We start from the raw sequence: 20,472 nt of genomic DNA, 5'->3' as shown, positions 1-20,472 counted from the left end.
TTAGAATATAACCAGACATAAATCCTTTATGGTTGTTTTATTAATGCTGGATTTTCCTCTCTTTTTCTAATTAAGCTTCCCCAGCTAATTATTTAAGTCAAGTGCATAATGTGACTGTCTGGAAGAGAATGTTATGCATAAATCTGTCCATAGTGTTTTTGTACTAAGTAACTTAAATAGCTGTTTTTAATATTAGGAAAGGTCTTTTAAAACACTCTGCCCAAGTCAGTTCACAGAAAATAAAAGCTGTTTATTTATAATATTTTGTATAATTTTCCTCATCAAATTATCAGCTATTGTGATTGAGCCATAATGGTGTCTGTTTAATTTAATCAAGGCCAATTTGGTTCACAACAAAATTAGCACGCAAACCATGCACTCCTTTCTTCAATGAGACAACACATTACTGGCACAGATCGTCAATGGCAACACTTTGCTCTGTGTGTCTTGGTCTATTTAGCATATTAAAAATGCCGTTAACACCAGGGTTCGCAACATCACACATGGTTGAACTGCTAGTGTAAAATGACAGCTGTATAACATCAGAAACACATGCTTGTAGCTTTCAGAACTTGTTCAAACTTTGCTAGACTTCACTTGAGAGTTCATTAGATGTTTTTAAAGAGCAACTTAGTGTAACCTTTTCCTCATTACCATCTTTCCCAGCTATGAAGACATTTTACAGAGTCAAAACAGGAGGCTATGCTTGCTAAAACACTTTTGGCTTTGCCTTGCCAGTGACATGCCCCACTGCGATGATCAGACAGCCACAATCCACCAAGTCGACCGCTGATGCTGGGTCATCTGAAGCATCAGGCGCAGTGAAGGGAACAGGGAGAAACAGATGGTCAGAGAGGCAGGCGTTTGTGTGACAAAATGTAAAGAGATTGGAACATACGGAGGCGTAGACGAAAGCAAAGAAGAAGAAGGCAGGTAGCGGAGAACAGAGAGCAAGCGCACGAAGGCAGCAGATGGAAAAAAACAAGACAGGCAGCAAAATGAAGATGTTATATAAATGCCCCATCTGCTGGTTAATGGGACTCACGTCTTCTCATCCATCTCCTCAAGAGCCCTGTTTGCACTGGCCATTAAAATGTACGCTATAAGACAAGTGGACTCCACATTACGCCCCGCACCTGGGTGACTGCTCCCATCCAAACTCGAATGGGTGCAATCGGGGGCAGCTTATAACAACGCAAGGCAGATGTGTTTTTCATGCTCCAGCAAAGAAATGAAAGAAATGCGCTGCTGTGTAAAGTCACTTCTCCTGCAAATGAGAGTCTAAACGGATTGTTATAAAGTGGTACTGTCAATATACCATAAAGATTTAGTTTACATTTGTCCATTTACCGCAGCTAAATCTTACTATTGTAGACATTTTATTCATTTATTATTATTTATTATTTTCTATGATGCAATTATAGGAACTGTGCAATGAGTGTAGTGTGAAATTTTTATTTTGACTCTTTTGTGACCTCTGCTATAATCTGGTGTGTTTACATTCATATTGAATCATGTCTGTTCATTGACATGCCTTGTCTCAATCAAATAAATAAATAAATGTATTGTATTATTAAATTTACAAGACAATCTGATCTGATCATTGGTGTTTGAAAAAATATTACTTGTTTCCAGTTCAAAGAAATTGCTTTTTTGTTAGTTATAATGCCATGGCCAAAGTAGGCTCCATCCAAAACGATTATTACATCTGAATAATGCACAATATGACCTCTAAACTCAAGCACGATATTACTATGACAAATTTCATTCCAAGGATGCAGGTTAATATTCTATTTAAACTTTATGAAAAGCCAAAAGTTATCTTAAAATGAATTTACTGGGACACAGTATGTTATGAATGTATCAATGGTAAAGGGACAGACTTTTGAATAGAAATCTGAAGTGGGTCGAGTTGCACCAAAGAGAATAACGGTCTAAACCAACAGATTATGTAACTCAATGCAATTGGTTTTGATCATTAAAAAATCAGCAAAATTAATAGATTAATTGTCCTATGTAAATCGGATTATTTGTCTGCATTTTTGCCTCAGTGATGGATATACTCAGAGTGTGGTGCATCTGGGCTGGTATTGTCACTGTTCTGATGTAAATGAGATGACAATGACATTTCCGGCACAGCGTGACCATGGTAACTGCTCTGGGAAAATAATGGAGTGGTTAATTTTACTGTGAATGTGAGAGCAGAAAATGATATGACAGCTGTCCACCAGTGATAAAGCGTGTCAAAACATCTGCGCCACCCCCAAGCTCTGCTTTAAGATAGCAGTTAGCACTAAGTGACGCCATGGGTTCCCTAAATGCACTCCCGGCCTATGTCTTAATGGGTGTCAGTGGCTGAACGACAGCTTGGATGGTAAATATTATTGGTTATCCAAGATTTAGATCAGTTTCAGAATTGCAAAATCAAGTGAAAACTGTAAAACTTTATACAATTATCCAGATTATATAGCGTTTAATCTTACCCCACTTCAATACTTTACTTTTATTGTACATTTTCCCTGTCTCTGTGATGGCGAAGACCCCAGTAATGTCTCTGCATTGTGTTGTGTGATTTGTGCTGGTCTGGAGCCAGCAGTGCGGACTGGGAAAACAGGACTCTTGATGATGGTCAAGGCTGAACAAACTGCTCTCTTTTAATGGCTTTTTTAAAGACAAGGAACAACTCTATCACTTACTTTAAGTTCCATAACTCATGTAAAATATGATAATAATGCATTTTTCATTCACCAGTTCACACCAGTTTTCACATTTTTCACGTTTTTGAACACACAGCACTGTTTAAAGTAGTGCATTTACACGTAAAATAAAATACTGTGATTGAACTTGATATGATCATTGAATATAGCTTCAAACACATTTATCTGGTTAAGTGCTTCTCAAAATATTGACAAAAATAATTGCTTGGTGCATTATTAATGTTTTTAACATTTGCGTTACAATCAGGAGTCCTTATCTTATAAAAGACAAAGAACAACTGCAGCTTACAGAAGCTGCGGAGGGCTGATATGGCTTGGGGCCATCACAAAAGTAAAGAAAAGCACCCCCTGCTAGAGAACAGAGAAATGACATCCCTAATCCTCCCCCTTTGTTTTGATGGTTTCTCAGACATCATAAACACTTCATAATAAAAACAACCACAACTAACCACAAAAAATGAACATAAACCCAAGTTGTGATGAATAACTTATGAATGAATTAGGGAGGGGCTTTATGTGAGATATGTGTTTGTTGGCCTCTGCTTAGTAAATTCTGTCTTTTCTTGGCTCTCTGTCAAATCTTTGGGCCCCGATCAATCTTTTGCTGAACTGATTGATAGTACATGGCTTTCAACTGAAAACAAATTATTTTTGGTGGTTGTTTGTTTCTAAGGAGTGGTTTCTTCTGATAAAATCCTGTTCCACAGGTGATGTATCCCTTAAGTGAAGGGAAGGATCTTGTTCCACAATTATGAATTCCAGGAGTTCAGGCTCTGCCTGTTGTCCATCGCTATGATTTTTTTCCCATGTCCTCCAGTTGATCCCTTTCCTGATCACCTTCCTCCTTTCCCTTCTCTGAATCTTCTCTATGCGACTCATTGCCATCCTCTGGCCTCATCTGCAGACTGCTCAGGGTTCATGACGAAAAACATGCACTGTATGAGAAAGTTTCCGTGGACCACTCTTTCCTTTTACCCATCTTCAGACCTCATGACATACTCTAAGACTCCTGGCTGTTTCTTCAGTACTACACAAGGCTTTGATTCCCATCCGTCCCCCAACTTCGGTTGACCTTCCAGAGCACAGACTTTTATTGAAATTCAGTCTCCTGGTTCAAAGGTGAGACTCTTCTTCACTGTGTGGTCATAGTGTTTCTTTTGGTGCAGCATGGCCTGTGGATTTTGTTAGCCGGGAGTACGCCTACTCTCGGCTGACAAAGGCAGTCTTGAAGGTCTTGCACATGATCACTGTATTCGAATTCATCTGTAAAATCTAATGCCTGCCATGCATTACATCATAGGGGCTGTAGCCCCTAGTCGAGTCATGTTGGGTGTAGTTGTTGGGTGCTGCGAAATGCATCACTGCCTAGTGGCGTCCACTTTGGCAGTGGACGTGACACATTTTAAGGGGTTATCAGTCAGTATAGAAAACATGTGCCCATACAGTAAAGAAACATGTCTGTCACTGCTCACTTAGGAGCTAAAAACTCTAGCTTGTGGGCTGGGTAGTGGGTTTTAGGAGGGGTCAGACCCCTAATAGCATAAGCTATTTCCACTCCATTCTGAACTTCTGCTAGGACAGCACTGAAAACCTTCTACAGATGCACTGGTTTGTAACACGAACAGCAGTGAGCAGTCAGGGTACCTCAGCAATGGGGCTGATGTGAGCTTATCTTTCAGTGTCTTAAATGCCTCAGTACACTCTTCAGACTAGAAAAGGGAGAGTCTGGAACAATGGGCCTTTTCTTTCCACTTTTTTTCTTACTGGGATCACCAGAAGTGAGAAGGTACAGGGGTGCGACTCTCCAAAAACCTCCAATAATACTCTGCAAAACCCAAGAACTGCAGGACTGCTTTGCAGTTAGTTGGGTGTGAACAATCTTTCACCCTGCTTATCTTTTCAGGGGCTATGTGGAGGCCCTTTGCACAGACCAGATGCCTCAAATACTGGACTTCCTTTAGTTTGAGGCCATGCTCACACAGGCGTTGCAAGTTTTTGCTAAAGTCTTTTGAAAAGCTGATGGGATCATCAAGATAAATCAGAAGGTGAGAGTAGTTTAGGTCTCCAAAACAGCAGGCCATCAATCTTTGGAATGTTGATGGGGCATTCTGTAGGCTGAATGGCATTCGGCTTGCTTCTTGGAGTCCCATCGGAGTGGTGAAAGCAGTTTTTTAAGCTCTGACACCTCTTCCTGCTTATACCCCTATGTCATGTCTAAAGTTGAAAAGTACTGTGCCTTGAGGGCATCCTAAATTCTGGGGAGGGGGAAATGGATCTCTAATACTGCAGAAATTAAATTTTCTGTAGTCGACATATATTCTCAACAACTCGTCCTTCTTTACCGCAATCACAATGGCCGAGGCATACGGACTTTTGCTCGGGTGGATGAAATCTGCCTCATCCGTGTCTTTTAACAGCCTGCGGACATCTTGCCACCATTTACCACCATTTGCCTGTGGATTTCCCTCTGCACTTCATCTTCCACAGCAGCTTCACTGAGATCCACAGGACAAGCAAGACTAGAGCTGACTAGAGATAATAAAAAGCTTCTGCCAGAAAAGTATGTGGTCTAACTAGGTCTGGTTGTGCAGAGGTGTTTATCACTGTGACTAGAATGACACCCTTCTTCACATAAGCAAGCACTCTGCCCACTGCTAGGCCCTTTGGCAAGTAAGGATTGGCTTAACTTTCAACCAGAGTAGTATAAGTTTTCTTTCTTGGCACCCCTTTCACTTGTCACATCACATTAACTTCTTTGGCAGGGTCAGTGCCACCCACCCCCGTCAGAGCAGTGTGCCATTTGGAGTGCTTTTCTTGTACCACAACCAGAAACTGCTTCCTATATTGCTTCAAGATGGCATTTAGAGGTATGTATGACATTGGTACCCACTAATAGTGGAACTGCAGACATGCCATTAACTTCGACTGGGCCCTTATTTAAGGGTCCTACAAGTGGGGTTTCTAGCTCTTGTGAGTGTTGGGTGACTTGATGCATATCTGTGACTGCCACAGTCACCACAGGCTTAAGGAGTTTAAAGGCTGGTCTCCTGCAGTAGCACCACTATCAGATATAACAGCAGGATGTGATTCAGTGCTGATGGGGACTCACTTTCGGGCAGCATTGACCTGCAGGACCTTGCTAGCTGCCGGGTCTCTCACAACGATGGCATGCTATTGAGGCTCTTTTGCTTGTGTTTCTGGTTCCTGGATTTATTGAATGGGGATGGATTCTAACTGAGTAAGCCTTTTGCTTTGTTCTTCTTGATTCAGGGCAATACCGGTGCCATTACCTCACTTGATCCACTTAGTTGCTTGTTTAGGACGGTTTGGACATGACTGAAGGTTTCGTTCTGTCTTGACTGGTGGCTGAACTGCTTTGCTTCTCTGGCAAGATTATTGAGCTCTTGAAAGATCAGTAATCTTGGATTCATAGGTGCAATCCTCATAAACACTTCCTCTTCAGTTATCCCCTCATCAACTGCTGTACCAGTTTTACCATCACAGTCTTGAAACGGTTGGCCCCCATTCTGCACATCTTCCACCTCTCTCAAGGTGGCCTCTAAAGACACACCCTGTGCATTGTGTTTTTACCATAAAAGCCAGTGGGTCCAGTAGGATTTGTTTTGCGGGGGGAGATTCAGAATAAGCCTCATAGCCTCTCCACACAATGGTAGCAAAACTAAGGTAGGATGATAGCAGTACATTCTCTTATGGAGTGACTGTTTAGTTTCTCTAATGTCACTAAAAGGCCACTCCATAAGAGAATGTACCAATACTGTCGCAAGAGCCCCTCTGGAGCCCAGTCAGTCGTACATCTCCATCTCCAAAGCCACTAACCACTCCTTTGAAGATAGTGAGGTACAGCCAGAGAAAAGAAATGGTTTGAGAGGGGAGTTAAAGAGGCTATTTTTGTTAGGACAATCCTTCCTTAAACTGGAATGGGGGCCTGAGACATAATTTCTAACAAATCTATAATTCCATCCTCAGACCAGAGCAAAAAAACAAAAAAGAGTAGTAGGGACATTAAAGGTTGAATTGGGCCATTAAGGCTGAAACTGGAGACAATAACTGTTTACATTTTCAGTGTAGTTAGTTCCTCCCTTCAGACAGATATAAGGCAGTGTTCACCAGCAATCTGACCAGAACTGAAGAAGCGGCTTGGATGAGCAGCAAAACGTCTTCACTCCTACAACGATTTGTCCAGTTGACAGATTTAACTTCGACCCTTTCCTGTTCACCTGGCTCCCCCTGGATTCTGTGATGCCCCAAGTTGCAGGATGCAGATGACACAAGGAAGAACACTTTTATCTGGAGGACTGTTCTTCTCCTCAGGCCGCTGATCCTAATTGAGCAGTTCTCCTGTTACGCTACTCTCTCTCTCTCTCTCTCTCTCTCGACTGTAAAATTATTATATTCAGTTTATACAACTACTGAGAAATCCAGTTCATTGATTGAACAGCCAGCGGTAAATATGACAGACACTGCATGTAGGCTTTTATCCTCTTTTATACACTTGTGCATATCTCTTCAAGGTCAGTGCAACAGTGTTGTAAATGTTATACACTGTAATAGAGACAGAACAGCAATTACAGAATGATCACTTATGGAAGAGCTGTATTAAGATTATCTTTAGATGAGACATAATGAAGTGAGTAAGATAGATCTAATTAGAAAGCGATGGGCTATTTTATCCTCGGCATCAACATTTAAAGACAATAAAAATAAAAAGGCACAAGTATATGAGTAAATTAGAGGACTTACATGATGTTCCTAGGTGGTAATGGAAGTAAATTTGGATTAACTGTGGTGCACAAATGGCATATACTTGCAAGGTCTAATCTAAAATACAAACCCCTGGATAGGGGCCTGTCTCCAGATCTTGAAAGTTAAATTAACTGGAACGCCGAGTGGCAACCCACAGTCAAACTTGGGCCCGTGTTGCTGTGGGATAAGAGTGTCACTCATCCACTTTAGCGAGGACCCAATTAGATGTTGGACTCAAAATATACACCCATTACCAACACTACTAAAGCCACCCTTAATCTTTCCAAACAATGGCCCAGAATCACTTTATATTTATTTTGGATTGTTTTGCCCATATTATGAGGCTCAATTACAATTCACTGTGACCCACCTTGAGTATGGGCCCTGACCCAATCTGTGCTGGCAGTGGTTGAAATAATTGAAGCACATTTCATTCAGTTGCCGGCAGATATTTTCCTCATTTTCCCATCACTTGACACTGTTTCTGAGTCTGTACTTGTGCTCATTAAATCCCGCTCTATCACTCCCTCTGCCCAGTCCTTATTAAATATTTTTACACCTCTTTTCATATTATAACTGCTGCTCACCTCTTTGGCAGCTTATAGTACCAACCTCGCCGCGTTCAACTAGACACAATGTAAAAATCACACTTGGCTGCGCTCACTTGATAAAAATACGAATTTCTTCCCAATTAGCTTTAGTCAGTATCGAATGCACATCTTTGCAGTGTTTATGTGTGTGGTTGTCTGAATATAAACTGATAGCCTCATTATTTTCAAAGCCCGACTTCATATCTGAAGGGGGGCTCGTATCATTATTCACTATTTACATTCATGAGCCCTTTCTATTAGAAAGACCTCTCCTGCAATGCCACCCACTGCATCCAGTTTACATACTCAGTTGTCCAGTCACCTCAGATAATAATAACAGGCAGCCATCTTGTATATTCTAAGCTGCACCTTCCATTATGAGATTTAATGAACTGTTTTCCTGTTTATTTTTTGTTTTAAATTGGTTTCTATGTGACTGTAGTGTATAGCGAACGTGAAAATGTTAAGATTCAAAGCTATTCTCAGCTTTCCCACTACTTGTAACTGTTGCATATGGAGCAGCTCTTATCTGAACAAGCATAAGATAATTGGTGGACAAGTTTAGGGCTCTATGGGAGAGAGGGAGGGGGGTTATGGTTATGTCTTTGGGGTTTTGCCAAGCCCCAAAGCAAAGTCAAACCAAATTGAACCATATTTTTTACTGCAATTAGCAAAGCAGAATTAAATGTATCTAAATATATGGTTCCCTGCATCTTCAGAGATACAATCTGGTGGTTTTATGTTTGCTACTATGTAAATGCAAATATAACCTACTTTTTGTGTTTATCGTGCATTGGGTAAAGGTTCACAACACAGCAGTTATCACGGTGCAGTATTCTAAGTCATTTTAAGAGCGATGTTTATTATGTGTGTGCTATGTGGTTCACGACTCCATCCATAAAAGACATGTTAATATTGATCTTAATGCATCAATAACTATAAATTGGCCTCAGGAGGGGAATGTGGGCATGTATATTTGTCATTGCTTATGGCTATGTTTGATTTATTGCTATAAAATAATCTTTTGGTAGAAGGAAGGATCTCTGCTTTTGGTATTCATGTGAACAAATCCTTTCTATATGGGTGTTTCATAAATCAAGCACACAGTGGTTAAGATGTAATATACTTTAAAGCTGTACTATGTTACTATTCTGGGGACATTTTGTTAATCTTGAAAAACATGTTTGCTTGGCTGTGTGAGCTGGTTTGCCTCTTAACAGATCTGACCAGTAACTGTCTCCATGGAGATAAATATTTGTAATGGCTTACTGTGGGAAACTCCAGAAAAAGCTATAGCATAAATAAATACAATTGCACTTTAATGAACGGTGTTTTATGCAATGCAAAGGTTCAATATGCAATCGTGCAGGCAGTGTAGGTGGGACCTTGCCTGCACGATTCCATTGAAATAGAAAGTTAAAACCATTTTGGAACATCCTCCATCCTTCTCCACAGATATGTTTTATATGATGGACAATTATAGCCAAAAGAACAATATTTCCATGGAAACAAGCAGCAGGGGGCCCTCTCCCAGGCCAAATCAGTCAGGTTTGTGGAGATGCAAGCTCAGTATGTTTTCAGTGTAAGTAACACAACTAAAATGGAAAAACATGATTTTATGTATTTTGGCTAATAAGTTACAAACTGCGGCTTTAAGTGTTATGGTCTGAATTAATGATCAACTTAAAAGTGTGCATACAACTGGTTGAAGAGAAGAGAAGGCAATGTCTAGGCATTACATGAATCTAGTGTTTGTATGTGCGAGTTTCAGTTCAGGAATATCACCTCCAGGGTCACTTTGGTGCAGTGTGAAATAATTTGTTTCATTTCAGCTTCTATTGAGTATAATGTCTCATTTACATTTTCCCTTAGACCAAAGGCTTTCGTTTGCATTTCCCCCTAAAGTCAAACTCATTGCTTTTGCATTCTCTTTCTGCCGACCAATCAGTTCTGCTGTCTGGGTTGCACTCATGTGAAGAATGAGCTGTCAGCCAATAGCAGTCTGCCTAGGAGCGGGCACTAAGATGTGATTGGACAGCAGTTATGGACGTTGTGTGTTTGTCTCCTATCTGGACTTATGTTTCCATAGTAACCTCCATATTCAGTTCCCCTCCTGGGAGTGGCTAACCATTTTACGTATATTTTAAATGTGTTCGAGCCATTCAGTGCTCAAGGCAAAGCAGAGAGAGGGGCAAATGAGATAAATGCTAAATGACAAAACCCCAAAAGTATAACAAAAGGGGTATCTGGAATTATGAATAAGCGAGAGTAATTAGGTCTACATAATGTTCATGTTCACATTCACTGTAAGAAGATAGCATCCAGTCCGACTGAAACTAACCTAAACTTGCTTTGCTCAATGTCAGATCATTATGTAACAAATCATTTTTATGAATCATTTTTAACCAAAACATGGCTCGACAAAAACACAGGTGATGCACTGGAACGTCATCTAACTTAAAATTTTAATCTGAAATACAAGCAAACAAAAAGGGTGGAGGTGTGTGTGCAGTTTTAGAGATGATTTAGTTACTCACAGGTTGTCACTTGGGGTGTTTTCATCATTTGAGTATGTTTCCTTTAAAATTGAGCTAAAACAATCACCCTCCATAGTCTACTTAGTCATATACAAACCTCCCCAGCACTGTCTGAGTTTTATTGATGATTTTACTGAGATGCTTTCAGTCGTATGCACAGACTTTGAGAGTTTAGTCATTAGAGGTGATTTTAATGTACATGTGGATAATGTGTTTGACAGAAACGCTAAAGAGCTCAGTTCTGTCCTTGAAACCTTTGGTGTGACTCATGTCAGCGAGCCCACCCACCACAGAGGACACACTCTGGGCCTGCTCATTACAAAAAGAGTACATATTTATATAAAAAATCAATGCGGTGGGTGTTGGTCTGTCTGATCATTTTTGTGTCTCTTTGACCTTTCTGTTATTCCCAAACCAGCGGCTGGTCCTGCAGTTGTTCGAAGGGACACATAAATGATAACACAGGTGCACTGTTCATGAAAATGATACACTTTGAAAATGCCTCATGTTTTGATGCTGATGATTTGTTGAACTCTGTGACATTAAGTGTTTTGAAGTGTTTTGAATGTTGAAAACTGCAATTAGATTTTTTAATGACAAGATTCAGGCTGACAAAAACACCATCAATTCCACAACGCAAATATCAACCCTCCAGCCACCTACACACTTAGAACTGACTCACTTTTCACCTGTAACTGACAAAACTGTCTAAGACATTGTCACCAGTCTGAGTTCATCTACATGCTGCCACTAAATTGCTAAAGTCTGTGCTCAACAGTTTGGTATCACCGCTCGTTAACATGTCACTTCAATCTAGAACATTCCCAAGAGCTTTGAAAACTGCAGTTATCAAACCTCTCTTAAAGCAGAGCAGTCTTGATGCCACAATACTGAACAACTACCGACCATTCTCAAATCTGCTGTTATTAGGCAAAGTTCTTGAAAAAGTAGTTAACCAGCAGCTTATTAACTTCCCTCAAATGAACAACTCCTTTGATGTTTTCCAGTTTTAGACTCCACCACAGCACTGAGACTGCTCTTATCACGGTGACAAATAACATCTGGCTGAACACTGAGTCTCTGTCTTGATCCGGTTCGAGTGCTGCTTTTGACACTTCGATCATGGGGCTAGAGGACTGAGTGGGCATCTGCCCAAAATTGGTTCAAGTCACATCTAGAGGACAGGAAGTACTTTGTTGAAATTGGAAACTGTGTCTCAGATCATACACCCCTTGCCTGTGGGCTGCAACAGGAGTCAGTCAGCTGCCTTTAGGCCAGTTAATACATAGCAATAATGTGTCCAACCACAACTATGCAGATGACACTCAGATCTATGTCTCACTGGCAGCAGGAGAATATGGACCAGTGGATTCACTCTGCCACTGTATCCAACAGATCAGCGTGTGGATACAAAACAACGTTTTCCAGTGAGTGTCACTAGTCAACTCCAGTCTGTCTCTAAAACCTTCAAATCAGGGTAGGAATCTATGAGTCATAATGGACTTAGACTTGAACTTTAACAGCCCCATCAAATCAATAACATCTGCAGCTTTTTACCATCTAAAAACATTGCAAAAATCAAAGGAATACCGTCAAAACGAGACTTAGAGAGACTTATCCATACATTTGTCTCCAGTAGGTTAGACGACTGTAACGGCCTGCTCACTGGCCTCTCCAAACGAGCCTTAACACAGCTGCAGTACATCCAGAACACTGCTGCTTGGGTTCTGACTAGAACCAGGAAGTACGAGCACATAAGTCCTGTACTCAGGTCTCTGGCTCCTGTGGCTCAGAGAATAGACTTTAAAGCAGCTCTGCATGTGAACAAGTCTCTCCATGGACCAGCACCAAAGAACATCTCCCATTTGTTAGTGCCATATGAACCATCTCACACTCTGAGGACTTCAGGGACCGGCCTCCTGCTGCCTACAATCAAGATTAAACATGGAGAATCAGCGTTTCAGTTTTATGCAGCTAAAACTTGGAACAATCTTCCTGAAGATGTGAGACAGGCCTCTACTTTGTCAATGTTTAAATCCAGGCTCAAAACAGTTCTCTTTAGTGTGCACATGACTGAAAGGTTTTTATTCTGCACTCTTCTCTTTTAATGTTAATTTTATGATGATTTTTTTATGTTTTGATTTGTTTGTATTGTGATTTTAATGTATTTCTTATTCTGTACAGCACTTTGAATTACTTTGTGTATGAAATGTGTTGTACAAATAAACTTGTCTTGTCTAATGTGTCATAGATAAACATCTGTTTCTGTCTTAAGAATAAATGAGTAGAGCTGGAATAAATGTGAACCTCTCAAATACAGTGGTATGTCAAGTGAGCCAGAGGCTGTTGCAAACTGGATTTTAAAATTACTATAATTTGAGTACTCCAAAGTTATTTCAGGTCTCCATTTGAAGCTGTAGGTGATTTGGGAAAAGAGTTATAATGTGATATCTAAACTAGACCACAGTATCCATGTGAACATGCAGCTTTTGACTGGAGAAAAACATCACAGAGACCAATAATACAACTGAGCTGTGGATTTGTGTTAGTGAACTCAGGGCTGTCAAAGAGAAAGATAAGTTAAAGTTAACCTGTGCAGATAAGAACATAAGGGTAACGCAGAAACCCATCTGTAGTGAACTTGAATTCAAGTGCAACTTCAAACAGCTGTGCCAATAATTGACACTTTCTACTTCCATTTGGCACAAAAATATCTACATAACCTTAAAAATACCCGCACAAATCCTCACAGCTTCTGCCTTTGTGATAGCACAGCCCATTGCGGTTATAAAAGGCTAAGCGCTGGTCAAATGGAGTCGTAGCTTGACATTTGCTTGAGGCTGATTAAGTTCATACGGTCGTGAGTGACTGACAGGTGCCGGAGGGAGCTGTTTTAGAGGGAGGCTGGTTTGATGACGGGACCTGGACCTGGTGCTTACAAAACAAAGCCTGGATTAATACAGACATTTGGCTCCTACCACTAAACGTCAGTCACTGGGTTTTTAAAGAGGTATTTTTCCTTTCATTTAAAATGCAATCGACAATGCCAATTATTGATTTGCAGTGCTGTTTTAGTGCATGACAGACTGTTCACCCTGTAGTAGACTTTCCAAACATGGACCTGTCTGACTGTAACACTGTATAAAAGTAAGACTGGCAGCTGCTTGTATGTGTTTTATGTTTGCAGGGAAACAAAAGGTTTAAAGTGGTGCCTGCAGCGTTTTGTTCTCTTTGTTTTAAGAAGCAGAAAAGACTCCAACTACATGTTTGTGGTTTCTCGCTTTGGTTCTATGTTGTTTTTTGTTTTTGTTTTTTTACAGCATGTGCCATGAAGGTGATTAAAAAGTGAATGCATTATTATCTATTATGTCAGGCTGTACCAGTGATAAAAATGTGTGTCTCCAAAATGCCACTTGGTAATTTCAATTTTAAATCAGGCTCTGAACTCGTTAACTCTGGGAAATAGCTCTTTTTTCACAATAAAACAATCAGGTTTCATTCTCACCTTTACCTGCTTCTTTTCATTTGCTCCTCTGCTCTAATCAGCACAGCTCCTCTCTCTGATGAACTCTATTACCTGCACTGCCCTGTTCTTATTGTGTTTGTGCGTATATATATTTTTCAACGCATTCCCCATGAACCGGTCAATTTAATAAGGAAAACGCCCCATATGGTCTTATACCCCCTATAGAATCATGGCTACTTATTCTATAGATGACTATATGTCTCAGAAAAGTTAAAGCGTGTTTGTACTGCACTGAAAAACGAATTTACATGCCCAAATAAAATTACTCTTAAAGAAATGCTGTTAGTCGTCCACAACATGGCATAAAAAGTGTCCTTGTGGAGAATATGTACCTTTAACTAAACAAATAAAGTAAATAAAATAAAATGTAAAGTTGTAATGGCATTGTAAAGTGCGTTAGTTCTGAATGTCTTTAGCACTTTTATTTTTATTTATTTATTTATTTTTTATATTATATGGTTTGTCTTACAGCAATACGGCAAATCACAGACTTTCTTGTTCGCTGCCAGTTGCTGTAAATAGTTTGCTGCAGTGTCGCTAAACTGCTTTAAGCACAACCATTGTTCTTTCTATAATGGATTACTTTAATTTCTTGCCATTTTCAAAGCGACATTACTTTAGTCAGGCTTTTAATTACCCCTTGTCTTTTCTAATAGATCTTTATGTTCAGGTAACGCACACTTGCACTTACTTGGCCTTTGGTTTTTCTTTGCTCACTCTCTCCTCCTACAGCAGTGGTCATTTACATCAGAAACATATTTCCATGTTGTTGGATAAAAGGATCCTTTGGCAGGTTGTTAAGATGACTCATGGGTTTAATTTGAGCCCAAAATGGGATGTGCTCAGTTGCCAGCATCTATCCCGTCTGCCTGCCCGCTCCTCATTTAAAACGCACAGTTCCAGCTGGATACGGCCCATAGTGAGAGTGTTAATGAGACACATGAGTTATAAAGTTACAATGTAATTCTGTTGTTTTTCTTGTCAGATTTGCTGGCTGTGCCCAAACATCCTTATGCGGCGATGGAGAACTGGGGCCTGAACGTGTTTGTGGAGCAGAAGATCTTACTGGACGCGGAGGTGTCTTCGTCGTCTTATCAGATGGAGCTGACCATGGTGGTGGTCCATGAGATTTGTCATCAGGTACACACACCAACGAGAAATAGAGGTTAAGAATGGACTAGGATTAGGCAATACAGTGATAGAAATCTCATTACCGGAACGATCTGCCATTTTAGTCATATAGTGATTCGCTATTTCTCTATTTAAAGCAGCCGTATGCTCTGGATGAGTGACAGCTGGGTTTAACCAATCATGTTGAGTGTGAACGTTTTGAAAATGACATTATTTACTATCTAAAAGCAAGAACATGTATACATAAATTGTGATAAAGCTGAAATTTGGATCTGTGTTTAATGTCTCGCTTATCATTATATTCAGCTATTGGGTTTATCTGAGGCATATATTAATTTTGTTAGTTATTTTGCACATTTTTGCAGTATATTTTAATAATGCACTTGAAATACTTGTAGTGGTTCAATCCAATCCAAGCCAAATTCGATCAGATGAGACAGTAGAAAAGCCTTCTAGTTGGAGTTGTTCTTGTTTCTGACTTTTGACATGGGAAGCATTGCAGATAATTGACTATGGGCTCTTCTTTTAAACCTTTTGTCTCCTTTGATAACTGATGTTAAGCTGTTTCACAAGATTTCACAAAACAGTTATGACCTGACCTCATGTACTGTTTTTATAATCCCATCAAAAGGTCTAATGCCAAATATCAGCCAATTAACTGAGGAAAAAGACACGCTGTGACAACCCAGAACTGCAGGAAATAATTGACCTCCAGAGTTTTAACAACTTAATTCCAAAACCATATTCATGTCAAAATGAAGTAAAGATCATTAGTTTTGCAAAGTAAGTAAAGTATGTTGAGAACCTGATTAGATCTTTGGGGATACAGAGAAGAACGTTCATTAAATCACAATTAGTGGTTGATGAAATCTCAGTTTTGTTACTTAAGTAAAAGTACAGATACAGAGGTAAAATGTTACTCAAGTAAAAGTAAAAGTATCACATGAAAAAATCTACTTAAGTAAAAGTATTAAATTACTCGTTTAAAAATGCACTTTAAGAATAAAAAGTAAAAGTATTTCACTCAAGTGTTGTTAATTTATTAAAATGATAAATGTAGAAATATTGATTAAAAATTAGACATATTTTGGTCGATAGTAACAACACGATTCAATTTCTGAATTTTTCTTATACATTTTGCGTTTTTTTTTTTTTTTGTTGTTTTTTTGCTTATAGGTGAAGTTTGAAGTCGAAAACTAGTTAGGATGTTACCGCGGGCATGGTAAAAATATCCCCTCACGTCATATGAAAAGTACTTTTTATTTTTCAGTCCAGTTAAAAAATGTAGTGGAGTAGAAAGTACAGATACCTGAAATGTAGTAAAGTAAAAGTAAAAAGTATCCACTGTAAAATGTACTTAAGTAAACTACAGATACCTAAAAAGTACTTTACTACTTTTACTTCATTACCTTCCACCACTGGTCACATACATAGATATACTGTTGTAATATGCCATCTTTCAGATTGAAGGTCAACTATTGTATAAAGGTTTTCTAGCGGGGGGTCCATTACTGCGTTTCCATGGAGATGTTAATGCCTTTCCCAGAATGTCCAGCAGTATGCCGCTATACTTACTTATCTTCCATTTATTTAATTACAGATCTTTACGTGCGTTTTTACTGTTGAAAAATACCACTTCACTACCTCTGAGAGCAGGTATATGTACTTTCTACTTTTCATTAATGTTTGAGACCTGCTGAAATGGGTTTATTTTTAACACGTTCAGAATTTGAGCAAAAATATACAAATAAAAACAGTTATAGCAATAGTTTGTTTTGACCAAAATTCAGCACAAATCTTAATTAAAATCACGACATTTGAAGCTTTATTAGGCCTCAAAATCTCTACAGAATATTTTTACTTTTTACTCTTTAGCACATTTTTAAACGGTTACTTTAATATTTTTTTGTCCTGGTATCTGTACTTTTGCTTAAGTATAAAAACTGAGTGCTTCATCCACCACTGCCTGTAAATAGACACATATATTTAATGTGTTACTGTGAAACATTCCAGGCAAAGCAATAACACGTCCATAGAGATATGCAGGTGGCTTAGTGCAGGTTACACAGTGCACCTTTAATCAAGAAACCCAGTAAGCACAATGTCCGTTTAGTGTCACTTCTCTGCGTTTTGCTATTTAATCAGCTACATGACAGTCGACCAAACACTGTAAAAACAACAATGCAGATTCTGCCCCTGTAACCTGAATGAATGTGATAGCAGTCAAAACAGCTACGAGGGAAACGTCTGTGATCCGCGTATGTGTGTGTGACGCAGATCTGCTCAGCTGCGAAAACACGCCGAGACGTGATCCTGTTCCCACCATAGCATGTTGAGCATGTGACAGGCCGACAAACACAATGCAGCACAAATACATGTAAAGTACTCAGTCAGTTTAGAGGTTACGCCAGCACAAAGGGCATTCAGAGCAGAGGGAGCTGTTCACTGAATAAGAAAACAGCCTGAAAATACATTTGGATTGATACGCTGACAAGGAAAGTGAGTGGAAATGGATAAATAGGTGAGAATGCTGAAATTGCACCAATTTTAACCAGATTCAATTTGAACTTGTTTCACTTTTATTAGATAGTGTCAATTTGATTCTTGCTCCTTTTCCTTCACCCTCCTTTAAGTTAAGTAGTGCCTACAAGTTAAACAATTTATCAGCGGGGTGAATTGTGTGGAATATATTGCAATTTTAACCATTGTGACTTGAACTTGATGCAATTTTAAACCCTCAGTGCCCCTACTTATTTGTACGAAATGGAAAAGCACACCTGACCAGGCAAGATATCCCTGGCTGCAGTGTTATTGGAGTTTGCTGTTGTATGATCCATCTTCACCAAAGGGGTTAGGACGGGATGTGGGCTTTGGAAATCTATCTTCTCCATCTCCTCCATACCCTCCATCTCACACAGTAACAGTGATGTACAATGAAACAGTATTTTAATCAAGCTTTATGTAAACTACTCCAATATGAATCAATTTTAATTTTTTTCTTATGAATTTTGTGGGGTTTTTTGTTTGCTCAAAGCCGAAGCTTGAACTCGAAAACCTTAGTCAGGATTTTACCACGGACCTGTTAAAAATAGCCCTTCAAATCATATGAAAAGATGTTTTTACTTTCAGTCCAGTTCAAAAATGGACTGGAGGAGAAAGTACAGATACTGCTCTCAAATGAAGCGAAGCAAAGTAAAAAGAACCAACTGTAAAATGTACTTAAGTAAAGCACAGATACCTAAAAATTCTGCTTAAGTACAGTACTTTACAACCTTTACTTCATTACCTTCCACCACTAGTCACAATGTGCCTATATGCACATTATATTTGGTGAAACCTGCTTAGCTTTCAGATTAAAGGTGAACTATATAAAGCTTTTTTGGTGGGGATCCGACACTGCATCACCATGGAGATGTTATCGCTCTTCCCAGAATGTTCAACAGTATGCCGTTATACTTACCTATCATGCATTTGTTCAATTATAAGTATTTACATTTGTTTTTACTGTTGAAGAATACCTTGAAAAACACTTCACTACAGTTACATATACTTTCTACTACACTACGTTTTGCCTGAAAAGTAAAAGTATTTGTAAAACATGGCTCAAATAAATACCATAATAATTAAAGTCATACATGTAAATTAAAGTACTGCGTGATCATGATGCACCGCTAAATACTCTGGGATTGTTCTTCCTCCTACCATCCAAAAACATGGCGCTTATAGATATTTCTGCCTTGAGGAAATGAATCTGAAGATTTACAATTGTTCAGGATGTACCCGGCCAAATCCCCTTTAATAATGGAAGACAAAATGAAATTTCCCAATATTTCCAAACAGAATCCGAAAGAAAAGAAATGCGCCCAAAGATTGTGCAAGCAGCAAACATTCATGAACATATCTACAGAAACATGAGTAGGCCCTTGATTATCAGTACAGTGTGGAACAGTGTGCTTTGGAGGCACCAGATCTGCACACTGGCATTTCAGAGGTTGGTATGTCAACACTATCTACATAATGAGAGGCGGTCTACAGCGTTAACTTGGCAAATGAGCTGTTGCTGCTGTGAGAAATGCATGCCTCTGGTTGGGATCATTACCAATGAAACAGAGGATGTTCATTGTAAATATCTTTGTGCTATTGGCAACAGCGCAGCGTCTCTGTTTCATCTCCTTCAGGACGTGGCCTCAGACACTTACTCCTCTGTGGATCTAAGCTGTCTTCAGGCCAAAGCAGCTCTACAGCCAAGAGCCACTGAATAACAAGCTTCATAGTGAGATTGCCCAGCCAAGACAAATAATACAAGTTTTTGCCTTGTTTTGGGTCTCTACACATTTTCTTTGGCTTTATCTCTCTTTTTCTTTAGCTCCAAGAAGAAAGGAAATTGATGAAGTAAGGTTTTTTGTTTAACTTTGCACTCAATTACACCCCAAAGCTATTTACCTGTCACAGACACACTCCAATAGTTGCTTTTCGAACTTGAACTTTTTTCCTTTGTAACAAAATCAAGTGAAATCAAGATTTCAACCTTTAGCCGTACTGAAAGCATGCATTTCTGTCACAGGTTTGAAAACAAATATGGATGGGTGTTTTGTTTTTGCCATATTAAATTGATTGCTTTATTTTTACATAAATCTATAATGCAAATTTTGACTTATTTTACTTACTGATGTTGTGACAATGATTAAACCCACGGGAAGGAAACACTGCCATTTTGAATTTAAAGTAGGTTACTGCCCACAGTAAATTCAATATATAATTGATTTTAATATTAAGTAGTTTACGTGTAAAACGCAAACGTGAATTACCCAGACAACATAATAACATACAAAGCTAGGACAAGTAATAAGCACCTCCTCCTCCTGTAATTAAACTATGCATTAAACAGCACTGCCAAAAGTGTGATTGAACAAGTTTTGAAGAGTGAAACATGATGTGCGTGTCGATGTTATATAAGCAGGTTTGGGCTGCTGTTGTTGTTCTCCGGGGAACAGATGGAGCATGTGGACTCAAACAGCAGCAGACAACCTGATGTGTTCCCATCAGCCGACACAAACACAGATGTTCAGCACAACAGCCATTCACAACAAGCACAGAACAGAGCAGTTTCAAGAGAGGCCACAGACTACTTCACACACCTACTTAGCTGAATTTGCAAGAATCCAGCTAAATTATCAATCAGATACTTGTATTAGTTGGATACACCG

The 20,472-nt window shown here is 39.3% G+C and overlaps 1 protein-coding gene across 1 annotated transcript in view; it reads left to right on the top strand.

Annotated features, from left to right (window-relative positions):
* Positions 1-20,472, top strand: part of LOC117392231 (thyrotropin-releasing hormone-degrading ectoenzyme-like) — a 131,609-nt gene that overhangs the window by 61,145 nt on the left and 49,992 nt on the right. The window contains exon 5 of the mRNA XM_033990263.2: positions 15,120-15,274. Coding sequence (XP_033846154.1) covers positions 15,120-15,274 — 155 coding nt within the window. The remainder of the gene's footprint in view (positions 1-15,119; positions 15,275-20,472) is intronic.

The sequence above is a fragment of the Periophthalmus magnuspinnatus genome, chromosome 23 (genome assembly GCF_009829125.3).
Source record: "Periophthalmus magnuspinnatus isolate fPerMag1 chromosome 23, fPerMag1.2.pri, whole genome shotgun sequence".
Taxonomy (NCBI): Eukaryota; Metazoa; Chordata; class Actinopteri; order Gobiiformes; family Gobiidae; genus Periophthalmus; species Periophthalmus magnuspinnatus.
The sequence above is the reverse complement of the archived record's forward strand: the minus strand, read 5'-3'. Positions and strand labels throughout refer to the sequence as shown.